The sequence below is a fragment of the Rissa tridactyla genome, chromosome 1 (genome assembly GCF_028500815.1).
Source record: "Rissa tridactyla isolate bRisTri1 chromosome 1, bRisTri1.patW.cur.20221130, whole genome shotgun sequence".
In the NCBI taxonomy this organism is placed as follows: Eukaryota; Metazoa; Chordata; class Aves; order Charadriiformes; family Laridae; genus Rissa; species Rissa tridactyla.
In genome coordinates, this window is record NC_071466.1 from 153,151,117 (window position 1) to 153,164,503 (window position 13,387).

Sequence of the window (13,387 nt, forward strand, 5' to 3'; positions counted from 1 at the left end):
CTCTTGAAGAGTTTTAGTATTTGCATCAATATTTCCTCAAAGGTAACACCCTTCAGCTTGACAGAAGGTTTGTGGCAAGCTGGGATTTTTTACTTTTTTTTTTTTTTTTAAATGGAAATCCTGTTGAAAGTCAGACAAGTGAGAGATCTAACGCTTCTGGGTTCCTTTGAAAGCCTCAGGCATAATCTTCTTCAGAGAAAGCATGACAAAGCAGCCAGACTGCTGGCTGTACGCAGCATGGCCCAGCACTGGCTATTACATCACGCCCGTTTCCACGTACTCAGCTACAAGGTGGTCCAGCTCAGGGCCTGACACAACACTAGGAATAAGAGAGAGATCTATCCCACCCCACCATGGTGCCAGGGGTTCTCAGAGCATCCCTGAGCAGCTCTGCAAGGTCCCATTAGTGTCCTCACTGGTGTTACATGGAGCGGCTCAGGTCCTGACGGAGGTCCTGCTCAAGAAGTCAGCGGGGATGGGGGGTGCCTACAACTGTTTCAGACATCTACCCACGGTGTCCTCCCCCTGCTGCTGCTGAAGGGCAGGTACCCCAGATGCCTTAGCTACACCAGCCCACCTCAAACATCTTCTACCTTCAAATGTGGGCAGAAGTCACCCACGTTTTGGCACTGAGCACCTACAACACGGACACTGAGAGACAGTACTTGTCTCTGCCAAGTTTCGCATGCGGCCTGGGACGAGTCTGTCTCTCAGGGTCTCCATGCCCTGTCCCTAAAGAGACAATAACACAACTTCCCTTCCTTGTAGTGCTGCCTCTCTGCTCACGGCACAAGCTCTCTGCGGTGATGACAACCTCCAACTACGGTCAGTGGCCGGCACAGCAGGATCTTGATCTCAGCCGGGACCTCCAGAGGCCAATTCTGTATAAATATAGCAAGTGCTGAATTGTAGCCAGGGATCAGTGGAAGGAAGAAAGGTCTGGCTGTGCCGCTTCTCCCCCACGCAGCAGCAAAAGTAGACCATGGGTGCCCTGCCGCCAGCAAACCCTCTTATACCAGGGTGAGCCTCCAAGGCTGATGGGGCAGAGCACAGGGGACAGCAGCCATGCTGTACCCTAGCATCAAGAGAAACCTCTCCAGCACAGAAATGTGAGAAACAGAGAAGCTGAATTGATTTAATCTGTAAATTGACAAAAGCCCCATGAATTCTTTGAGCCTAGCATCCATTAAAAAAACACCAAACCATATCCAGAAGCATGCCATTTAAAAAAACAAACCCGTAAGCACTTTAAACAATATTACCATTTATGAATTTTCATTGAATTTTCAAACTCGGACAGGGGTAGAAGCTCAAGATTTAGAGCTGAAGAGAAAAAAAGAATTTCAAGTCAAACAATGTCACAGCTAAACATAAATAAATAAACCTTCTCCTGCTAAACTTGCACGTTCCCTGCAACGCCGAAGCAACATGAGGTTATCAAACTGGGCTGCCTGCTTATACTCTCACATAAAGAATTTACGCAGGATCCCTGTAAATCCTGAAAATCCCGAAAATCCCAGAAACCACTCAAGCCCAACAAAGGACTAATAATTCCTGGCACACCTGGCTTACAGACAGCATGAACAGTGCAGGTGTCTCTGTAGAGCCCACAGAAACTAGAGGGACACCACAGCAAACCATCGGGTGAGTTCTTCAACCAAATCGTTACATAAGGGGATGAAATAACAACATATATCTCGCCTAAGCAGATGGGGTGAAATCACGCCTGTCATCTCCCAGGGTTCACAGGTGCCGGAGGAAGCTGTACAGCCCTACACTGCCACCCGTGATCACGGCTGTCTCCGAGATGAGATGTCTGGGAGTTGCCTCAGTCTTCAGCATAAATCAGAGCAGCCCCGTTCCTGCACCAGCCAAATTGCTCGAAGGGGCCATTCAAACGTCTAGGGATAAGCAGAGCGCTGCAGCTTCTCCTGCCAAGCCTTCACAGAAAGTCCCAAGGTTGTCCTTGACAGGCGCATGCTGGGAACCAATTTTTCTGCTGCCCCTTGGTAAGGACCAGCAAAGGCAACTCTCTGATGATTTTGCACAACAATAATCAGTGCTACCTGGTCATTCCTTGAGCAAAGTTTTCATAAAGACAAGGACAGCAGGCTAGGGAAAAAGAAATGGCTGTAGGAACAAGTAATTAACCCTTGGATGTGAGGTTTATCATTAGTCAAAAGTGAAAAGTAGACTTGAACACCTGCAAAACACAGCCGTAAGTTTCTCTCTGCATAGCCCACACGAAAATCAAATTAGATGTCTTGTCCCAATAAGACAATAACTTTGCACCTTCATTAAGGAAGCGTTTTCCATTCCCCAGATTTTTAGCATCAGTCCCTGATATGTAAGTAGTCAGAGCAATGACGCAGTGTCTGAGCAAGGCTATAGAGCAGTCATTCTGATAGCTGATGGCTGCTCTTCTCCAAGAAGATGAGTTTGAAAAGCCAGCAAGTCCCTGAAGGACAGCGTAGAAGGACCTGCACTCATGACACAAGCCACAGTCTAGGAAGGGACCCTGCCTGTAAATACCAGTGTCCAGGGGTGAGTTATACATATATATGTATGATGTCCCATGCCAGCAGGGACATCCAGCTTCCACCGCCGTCAATGCAGTTACACTGCACACATACTGCCTCTGCATCAGGGTTCATGGTCGCACTTACACAGGTTTGGTTTTTGAGTAAATAAAAGTCTGTGCCTTGATTGATTGATATTTGATCACTAAAAAGCAGAAAAACTGAGCAGAGGTGGAATACACCCCAAAACAAGCAGGGATTAGCACTTTATAGAGAACAGGTTCAAAAATAAATTACACTGGTTGAAGTAATTTGGCCATCATCCTGTGCACTGTGTTGTAAAGGCCATTAAGTCTCCGATTCAAATTATCAGGCAGCCTTTTCAGCCATCAATTACTATAAAATCACTCAACAATTTTGTCTAGCTTCAGGACAGCCACCATACACGTCCACAAGAGCACCAATTACCCCAAAAAGCCTGTTGTCAAAGTGCGATTCAGAAGAACACCGCGCAAAGATGCTTCCGACTGCTTGGACGTGATCTGCCTCGAGCCTGTAACATCCACTAACACAGGGTATTATGTGAAGTCTCTATGAAGATGTTTCATCAAATGCCTAACCAGAGGGCTTGCTCCAAGGGTCTGACCTAAGTGATGTGAAGTGTCAGAAGGGCACTCATGGTTTCGGGAGCAAACGCAGCCCTGGCAGTCGCAGCAAAGAAGCGCTGCACATTTTTGACTCACTGTAAAAACAGGCTAACAAATGGTGCTGGTATTTTAATTCTTTCCAGAAATAAATCACAGATGGTATCCAAGGCCACCTGCAGTCCACGCTGAGAGGCATTTTCAAGGCACACACAGAGACACACACACACACACACATAAAGGGCTATATGAACACAATTTTTTTACTGCATGGAGAGTGCAATTTAACTGAATTTAAACAACCTCAGATATTGTTGATTTAAGATATATAACAACCCAGTGGGAAAGCTTAGCAAGAAACCTGAGTCTCCCTTACAGCATTAGGGCTTTATTTCTAAAGTGGAGTGAGGAGAAAGAACAGCCTCGCTTGCTCCTTTTCTACCTATTCCAGAGATGTTATGCACCAATTTTATTCCCTCAGTGAGGGATATGGATATGGAACCCACACTACTTCCTCCTCCCTCCTCCCCCATCTAGCGTGCATTCGAGTACGAGGTGTACATAAGCATGATCCCATGACACTTCATACTGGTGCCACACACCAGTATGCCCAGTTTCCATGCTGTGAGCAATGCCCTAAGCCCTATTATTTGCAAACTGCAAGAGCCAAACCGCACACGTTGCTGCACCAAGTGTTTTCATACTGGTTCATCTGCCTCCTGGCCCACTCTCTCCTCTCTCTCAAGGCTGAGCATCAGAGCAGCTCCCTGAGCCACAAAGCAAGGCAGCCCGAGGGTTCCTGCTCACTGCCTGGAGGCTCCCTTCTCTAGAAGATACCAGAAGGGAGAACGGAGGTTTCTGCATGGATCTGCTGATGGCAGGTTGGTCCCTTTCTCGCCCTGTTCGGTCAGCAGCATTTGGCAGGGAATGTCCAAGGGAAGCTTGTGGCTAGGAACCTGTTGATGGACACGTGCACGCACACAGGCACGCTGCAAACGCGTGTGCACTCTCGTATACACACACTGGTGCGTTTATGTGCATGAACTCGCCATATTACATATATGGTAGATGCCTCCTGCAGGACTCTATACTATCGGATATTCCACTGACGCTAAGAGTCACTTCACAGACTTGCCCATGGGGGAAGAGCAGCACCCCAGAGAGACACCCCAGGCGGCCTGATGCTTGCAGGGCCAGCCTGGGTCTCCCTCTGTCCTGGCCCTACTCTCTGCATTTCTTTCTTTCCAGCACTTTTCCTTTTTTAGTCCCCCAATCTCAGTTCATTTCCGCAACTTTCATCTTAATACTCTACTGACATTTTTTAATTAAGAGCAAATCCATATTTTTTTTACATCCAAAAGTGCAAACATGAAATTTTAGATGTTGACCTTTTGCTGGACACAGAAAATGTAGCTCGAATAGCACAGTATTATTATTAGCCTATTTATCCACCCAACTCCAGCAAGAAATCCCAGCAACCTCCTTCAGCCCCACCTGCTGTTCTTCACATCGATCCACCATCCATGGGAAGCATGGCCATGGCAACAAACACGGAGACACAGAGGCTAAGACAGAGCTGTTCTGGGAATTAAAATTTTGAATGAGTGCAATTGTAGCAAGGAAGGTGAATTTTTTTTTCCCCTTCATTGTTAAAAAGATTATTAAAGACACAATGAATCTTCATCAAATGGGTTTTAAGGCTCTGCTGTTTTTCTCTCTCTGCATGTCAGCTCATGTGCGTTCCTGAGGAGCGATAAAACAATCTCAACAGCAACATCAAGCAAACAAGGCTGGGGAGAAGCAGGACAAAAGTTTGGTAACTATCAACAACAGCAAAAATGTCTTCATTAGCATGTCAGACCTGTTCTTCATATTTGCGTGAGGTTGCACGACCTCATATTCTCACTCACAACCACGAGAGTGGCAAGACAAGTTTTATTTCAGATAAGACGAGCACTGTTTGATCTCCAGCAGCAGGGGATCTCCGAAATTCCTAGCAACAGCCGCAAATCTGCAGCAGAGGCAGCAGCAAGAATGTTAAGGCCAGCTTTCAGAGTAGCCATGGTCAACTCGCATCTCAGATGGAGTATTTCTGGCCTTTACTTTTTGCAGGAAAAAACCCAAACAAGTATCTCCTGGGGTCGCTACCATATGTCAGGCAAACCAGCAAAGTAGTCTATTCCAGCAGTGTGTTTTTCTTGTTTTACTGAAGGTAAGCTGAAAGGTTTACAACCCACTGCTACAATTGCAGAATGCCAGCTGTTCATCAGGTCTGCTTTATGAGTAACTCATCTCGCATCTCCGAAGGGCTCTGCTTCCACTCCCCTTTTAGGAACCCAACGTACTGTAGGAGCTTTTCCTATGTACACACAACTTTTTTTTTTCCTTTCATTCTCCCCCTCTCCAATTCAAATGTTGTTCTCCACTTTTGCATTTCATTTCAGTTTCCATTTCTCCTGCTCTTGGACAGCATGATTAGATTGCACCAATTACCTAAGCCTAAGTCAGGGTGTTGTGTCACTGGCCCCTGGGCTGGGGTGAGGAATGAGTTTTTTGACGGGCCACCTGCAATGACATCAACAGGTGGCTGGCGGGATCAGTTGCCAAGTTTGCCTTGGAAACCTGCCCTGCAGTTTCGCTGACAGAGAAAACACATTCTTCTACTCCACCATCCATCTGCCCTGCAGTTAACAGAGATACACCAACACATGCCAGCAGAGGGTCCTGGGGGATCCTAAAGCACTGGGGATCAACTTTCCCAGGATTTACTCTCAATTGCTATTATTTCACTACATTACATAACCCACATGCGCTTCAACCTGGTCTAGTGGGAGGTGTCCCTGCCCACGGCAGGGGGGTTGGAACTAGATGATCTTTAAGGTCCCTTCTAACCCGAACCATTCTATGATTCTATGATCTTTTCCCACAGCTACAGTGACAACTTCACCTGCCTACTTTGCAGGAGCAATGGGTTGCTTCCCTAAACAGCCACATGGCAATCGACACTTCTGGCAGGGAAGCAGGCAGGGGAAACGCATCGTTACGTTGGTGGAATGGTAATTGCGGAGCAGTTCGAGCAGCCAAGTGCGGACTGACAGGATCACTTTTGTTTAGCAAACAGTTAGACTCATTCACCGGAGCTCAAGCAGACCTACATTGTAATTTGGCACAAGCTTTAGAATCGAGCTGGAATGATGGATGATCCATCACCCACGTGCTTCAGACGGAGCTGGTACAGGGTGATGCTGCTCTCCCTCTCCTACCTCCCAGGAGCTCCCAGGTGGCAGTGGTGGCAGTCCGTGTCCTTATTGACTCCATTTCCTTATTAATTCCCTTATTGATCTGCTCACTGCACACTAGGCAGATATGATATTTTGATCTCCCATTACTTCTGATGGCGCTGCTGCTGGATTGCGTGGATCCGCCTGGATTCACCCGGAGAGAAGACACCTGATGAGGGGTACCTGGGGGAAAGTCAGGGAAGCTGTCTGTGTTAGCGCCTGAGCTGCTGGTCTGCCTACTCCCTTAATGAGGAAAATTCACATAGTGAGAGGTGCTTCCGCTTCCCAGCTGTTCTTCCATTTTCATAGTGGCCAAAAATATCCTGAACCATCAAAATCTCGTCAGGATATTACAGCTACTACTTCCTTCTCTCTAATTGTAGAGTAATTGGTCTACAATCTGAGCAGCAATTGCACAGCTGGAGTCTGTGAGGATGGGTAAACAGCTTGGACGTGAAATCTGTTCTTATCCGTGATACCTGGCTAAGGTCTTCCACTACATCCACCATCACGTTGTCTGTCCCGCATCCATCACCTTCCCCGCTGCTTCAACACAGCCACCGTGCGTAGGCACCTAGTGGAGGCTGCAAGGCCTACACACAACCCCAGACATTCCAGAAGGGGTATGTCTGAGGGGAAAACACAGAATGTAATTCTCAACAGAAGAACACACTGCACTTTTTAGTTACGCTGTTTTATTGCTTATTACATAGGCCCCAAATGATTTCCCTGTGACAGGGGTGGGAAGAAGGAAAATAAGGAAAGCTGAAGTGCAGAGAGACGAGGTGGTGGGACCAAGTAACGCAGCTTGCCAGTGATGGAGACAGCAGGAGACTCCTGATTCCTGGTCTGTACTGCTGGGTTAGATAGCAAACGTGAAAGGTGAGGACAGGGGCTTGCTTTTCAAAAGTGCCAACTAATCCTTAAATTACTGAAGTAATTGGAGCACTAGCACTGGTGACACTGAGCACCTAGAGAAGAGCTCAGTTGGTTCTGTGTGGCTCCAAGCTCTGAAGAGGCTTTGGATGCTCTATAAACAATAATACCATCAACACGAATTGTGCTATCTAATAAAGTTGAGGAAATGTTTGCAATCAGTTCTCAAAACAGCGTCTTCCATAATTGAAATACTGCAGAGCAGAAGACAGCATTATAATTATAATAAATGGGAGCTGCTGAGTTAGAGGAGAGCAAAATCTTTTGTCAGCAAATCACATTTACACAAGCAGAGGCAATGTTGGTAGGAGCAGAAAGCAGTTACATTACTCTGTGTACTAGTACCTGCACGTTCAGTTGCAGGGCTTGGATAATATTTGCCGGTGTCTCTGCTTTTTAGTGTGCAATGGCCTTTTTCAGCAAATTGGAGAAAGTTCAGAGACTAGCTACAGGAACAATTGGAGGACTGCAAAAACTCACATAAGACTGAAAACACCAGCAGCTACATCAGTGGGTTGCATCAAGCAGCAACGAAGGGAGGAGTTGATCACTCTATGGAAAACAGACTTTTGGTAATGGGCTCTTCAGTGTGGCATTTCAAGGCGTAAACAAGTCCAATGACTGGAAGTTGATGTTGAACAAATCAGACTAAAAACAAAGGAGGACATTTTCAACAGCCAAAGTAATTAACCTTCAGTACAATTTATTGACGGTTGTGCTGGATTTTCCATTCCTGGAAACATTAAAAAATAGGATAGAGGTTTTTCTAAATGACTTCCTAAATGCCCAGCATGGTAAAACAGAACAGGATGCTGCTCAGAAAAGCTAAAAACCACCTTCACCCAGGTTCAGGCCCTCCTCAGTGACAATGAACTCCTGTCCTCCCAGCTTAACCTGAGTGGGTTAGGAGCCCTTGGAGAGCCTTTGGCATAACCCTGTCAGCCAGCCAGAGGACAAAACATAGATGTAATTTCTGGAGTTCCCTGCTACATGATGTGTCAGGGAAGAACATTTCTTGCACCTCCTGACATGCCCTATGGAGCCAGCTCTGCCCTTGCTGTGCATCAGAGCCACTCCTCACCTTGCCTGTCCTTCCCACACACGTTTGGTTTTTTCCCTGAAGACATTATCTGTACCCTCCATGCCTGCTTTCCCTTGCAACCCACGGTCCCCATACTTTTCCCTGCACTCATTCCCCTGAGGGGCTTGTCCCTTCTCCCAAGCCCCCAGGACCAGAGATGAGAGGTTTTGGGGTGACCTGTTTGCTGCAGCGAGCGCTGCCCGGGGCCCCTGATGAGCTGCACTAACAGCCCCAGCCGTAGTGGCAAGCGGAGGGATGCTCCTCGCAAGGAGCGACCCCATCCACATGTGGTCAGGAAGGTCCTTCAGAGATACCACAGGGGATGTCCCATATTACAGCCCAGCCCTGGGCCCAGATTTACCATGCATCTATGGGGAAGGTAATTCACCTTCCTGCTTCAGCTTCCCCTTGTACAGAACCGCAGTAATGATCTTTACCCTGTTACAGGAGCGTTTTCAGGATCAATTAGTTTAGTGTTCATGCAAAGCTCTGCGGACAGAAGCCTCAATACAAGTAGTAAGTACTATTATTATTACTGCACTTCAGACAACTACAGCACTGGCATTTTCCAGGCATGCACCATTAACAATTTACTAAGATAAATGGCCCAGGAACCCGAAAATGCATTTATGACAACTACCTCCTGCTTACCAGCATACATTCAGCCAAGTAAATGACACCTCATCGCTCAACGTGTAGCTATGGTAACATTTCTATCCCATATACTGAAGTGTGCACACAAACACACATATACACACACACACGCAGCTGGAGGGCAGCCAGGCTACTTCATTTAATGACATGCAAACACCAAGCCAGGGAACTTTCCCAGCCTCCGAAAGCTGAGCTGCCCCCCGGGAGCCAGGGGGTGCTGAGGTTCAGGCAACCCACCCTGTGCCCGGTGGGGAAGGGCTGGGCTAACGGCAGAGCCTCACCGGGCCCTCAGTGGACTTACTTGAGAGCAGTTTTGTAGTGGTAGATCGCCTCAACGTTACGGCCCTGGTCTTTCAGAAAATTGGCGTAGTTGTAGTGCACCTTGGCGTTGTGGGGCAGGGTCTTCACTCCTGAGCTGCAAAGAGGAACAGAAGCAGGACGGTGTTAGCCGGTGGTGTTACCCCACCTTCCCCGAGGTCTGCCTTCTCCTCGCAGGCCCTTTTCTGCAAGGTTCACTTGATTTTGAGAGCCTTGTCACCTCCTGTGCACTCCTGCCAACACAATTCATGTCGCAACCCCAAGCTTGCCCCACGCACTGGCACACCGTGTGCCCCAGGTGGACATAAATATATGGCACCAATTCAACTCATCCTGGCTGCTGTCACCAGGCTGCACCTCGAGCACCAACACTGCAACACTCCCTGTGGCCAGACGCTGTCATATTTCAAAATCCGAATTATTAAATTGAAAGACCCTAAAAAGGCTAATATTTAGAGGGGAAAGCATGTAGTACTTTCTATAGTGAAGCCATAACAGGCTCCCCTGCTTTAAACTTGAGTGTCATGAAGCACCTTATGAAAATCTTGATTTAAATCTGCCGACTGGAGGCACCAGAAAGGAGGTAGCTTTTCCCTACGCATCAGCCACTAGAGGGGACGCATGGCATGCTCTGAGTACCCAGCCAGCACGTATTCACAGCTTAGCACTGAGCAGAGTATGGCCAGGAGGTGAGGGCTAATGGGACTCTCACCCTTAGCTGTCAAGTTGTACGCTCTCACGCTATAACCTATGACTGCGGGCATGCGGTCGCACGGCCACCCCATCCCTCCCCTTCATCTCCCCTGCCATGCAGAGGGGGCTCAACATTTGGAATTAATAATGAGGGCGCAAAGACAAAAGGAGAAGAGCAAGCATATGCTTATTTACTTAATTGAGAGCACAGAAAGCAAGGTACACCTCGCACAGCGAGAGGAAATGCGGTTTCAAGGTTACAGAGAGAAAGAAATCACAGGAGCACGTACACCATGGAAACATTTCCCCTGAAAGAATCCAGAGAAGTTGGTAGTCCGTTTAATAGGGGAATCCTTTCCAGCACATAAATAGGGGCTCTCTGAGGTAATGGGAAATAAGGATGGATGAAACTGTTCACGTAATACCAGACAAAGCACTGTTTCTTGCTTACAAGCGGATTCCTGCCAGCTGCTCTCTTTTTCCCCCCCCATCATCTCTGACCCTCCTACCTCAGGTAGGAAAAGCAAGGATTAGGAGATTCCCAAATCTTACTGCTTCGCCTTGCCTGTCTCTCCTGTTTAACTTTGGTGGGCCTGGAAGTTAATCATACGGAGACGGGGTTGCACACAGCCCCTGCAGTGGGATGCACACCCTCCCCCGTGGGGAGAACGCGCCCACAGCTGTAGAAACCCTTTGTCGGGGATTTTATTGTAAAACGGCACTGGAGAATCGTAGTGGCAAATACACTATAACTTTTTTGGTTATCTGCAGCCAGTGGCATCAAGTATCACTAATGCCTGCTTGTGAGAGCTTCCAAAGCTTCGCCCACGGCTGCCTTACAGAGTTCAGCACAACACAGCCACGGTTTGCCTACTGAAATTAAAAATACACCTTGCATTTGGCTTCCTAATCATTAGGTATTTCCAAATTACTTACTGGGAGCACTACAGGAATAAGACATTTTGTGACTAATCGCTGAATTAAATCAGTTAATTGATGCTATTCTTAAGAGAATGATTTTCTATATTAGTTTTCACAAAGATATACGGCACCAGCAGCAAGTAATGTGTGACTGCTATGGCTGTGTTAATTTCCATTGGCCTTGGGAGCTATTAACTACACACTTACAACCTCTGGGCATTACTGGAATATTAATTCTTATACAGAGAGGGTTTCATTACACCAGCGTTACAGGCAGAGACGTGGACAGGCACTCAAAACTGCTGCTACCTCAGAGCTATGTGCAACGCGTTGCTGGCTCTGCTACAGCCCCTGCTGAAACTGAGTTAGCGGTGAGGAGTACGTTACATATGCACAAGCCCTTCAGTGCTAATGAGACACGGTTTTAACAGCAAGATGCATATATTTACATATTTTAATTCTGGACTGTTCCCCTTTAAGTAGAATTTATTATTAATCCTGCTGGTCCCATTTATTAAAAATGTCACTAATAAAGCTTCTTTCGCCTGCATGCTTTGGGCGGGGGTGACACAGGAAAGACAGAAACCGGTTCTGGTTCTTACAATGCTCTCTTCTGCATCGCCCCGCTCACGCTTCCCTGACCTATTTATTCTCCTTGCCCAGGCCGGGAGGGGGGTGTTTCGTGTTGCAAATGCACGTAGCCATGACTGAGGCTGCCTGGAGTCTCCCTGGGAGGCAGCAGCAAACACCGCCCTGGACGCAGAGGGGATATTTTAGGAGAGTTTAGGCAAACGCTCCTACTAATTGATTCTTGACCAGCCGAGAACGCTGTTTGCTCATCGACAGGGGAAACAATAATATCCGTAATGAAAGCCAAGCAGGAAAGGGTGGAGTATAAATAACAAAGTAGAACACAATGTTCTTCCATTGCTGCTTCCCGCAAGCCCCCAGTCTCTCACAATTTCAATCTAATTTTCCAACGTGCTTTTCCAAACTCTCCTATTTCCCTCTTCCCCAGGCCAGCACACACGTGCCCTTCTGAAAACCTACAGCACCAATCTGGCTCCAGCCAGAAACAAGCCCATCGAGATCAGACGTCACTTCTCCAGAGAATTTCCTTCCCTTTTGACTTCTATGACAGCAGTAAGTGACATAAATGGAAAGTAAATAAGAGGCAAACCCCTTTACGTAACACTTCCTCTCCATGGAAAGGTAAAAGCCTATTAGCCGTAAATCAGAGACATAAAACACCGCTGGTATTTTCCGACCTCAAATACCAGCATTACCCAAATCCCACTTCAGTTGGGAAAAGTCTCCTGTGATCCCCTCTGTTTTTTCCTAAGTGCTTGTTGTTCTGCTCTGCAAAGTGACTGGGTGCAGGGTAGAGCCTTCATTGATTTTCTGTGATTTCCATATGAAATGTGCTCAGTTTACAAGGAAATGAGGCCCCCACCTGCCTCAGCAGGAGCCCTGGGAGACTGATGGGGTCTCCTCTGCTTTGGGAATCATTATCATCAATAAAGGTTCTCTACAGCAAATTATTCTCTGGATGACTCAAACAACCGCTTTCCTTGGCCTCCTGCCCTTGTATTGATTTTCACAGATATCAATGTTGGGCCATATTAAACTATTCTACAGGAGACGCACAAAATGCAATAGGACTTGTTCTCAGCTGAGCTAGCTTTCAGAATTAACAAAAGCACGCAGCAGTAGATGCCACCTTTAGGGACGGGTTGGTTTTTGCAAATTACTGAAGTCAGCAGACCTGGCTTGGGAGGGAAAAATGCTGACAAAGAAAGTGCCGCTTTTATACAGTTCCCTCGCTGGTTACAACTGCGTTTCCAGGCACTGTCACAAACGTGGGCAGAGCATGCAGACACTTTCCAGGAGCAACAGGAAACATGTCAGCTTCACAAACCTTGAAAAGGTTTAGCGGATGCAGAGGTTAGTCCACAGCCTCCCTTTCCCTGACTTCAGACATTAACACTGACCGCTGCTGGAACCTGACCTCCTGGCCTGTGCATTCGCTCTATACGGTAGTTCCGGAAATATTTAACAAATAAGCCCTCCCTGCCCACCTGCCGATAAAGACAAACTGCTTGGGCCTTCTAGAGATCTGTTGGAATAATATGCCTCAAATGTCTAGATGTCTATATGTTTGGCCACTTCCTATACTTGCGGTTCATTTTCTTCTCATTTAGTCCTTGCACATATGCCTGTGCACCCATGTGGAGACGCATCATTTCCTCAGGCAGCAGCATCCTCCCCGACACTGCTCCTTTCACCCAGGACCTTGCAGGATTTCTGCATCCAGAAAACTTGGCCCCTGGGCTGGAGACC

At 47.3% G+C, this 13,387-nt stretch overlaps 1 protein-coding gene across 2 annotated transcripts in view; it reads right to left on the reverse strand.

Annotated features, from left to right (window-relative positions):
* TMTC1 (transmembrane O-mannosyltransferase targeting cadherins 1) overlaps positions 1-13,387 on the reverse strand; it is a 151,293-nt gene that overhangs the window by 32,180 nt on the left and 105,726 nt on the right. For both annotated transcript variants that reach the window (XM_054207465.1, XM_054207460.1), the window contains one exon: positions 9,417-9,530. In XM_054207465.1, coding sequence (XP_054063440.1) covers positions 9,417-9,530 — 114 coding nt within the window. The remainder of the gene's footprint in view (positions 1-9,416; positions 9,531-13,387) is intronic.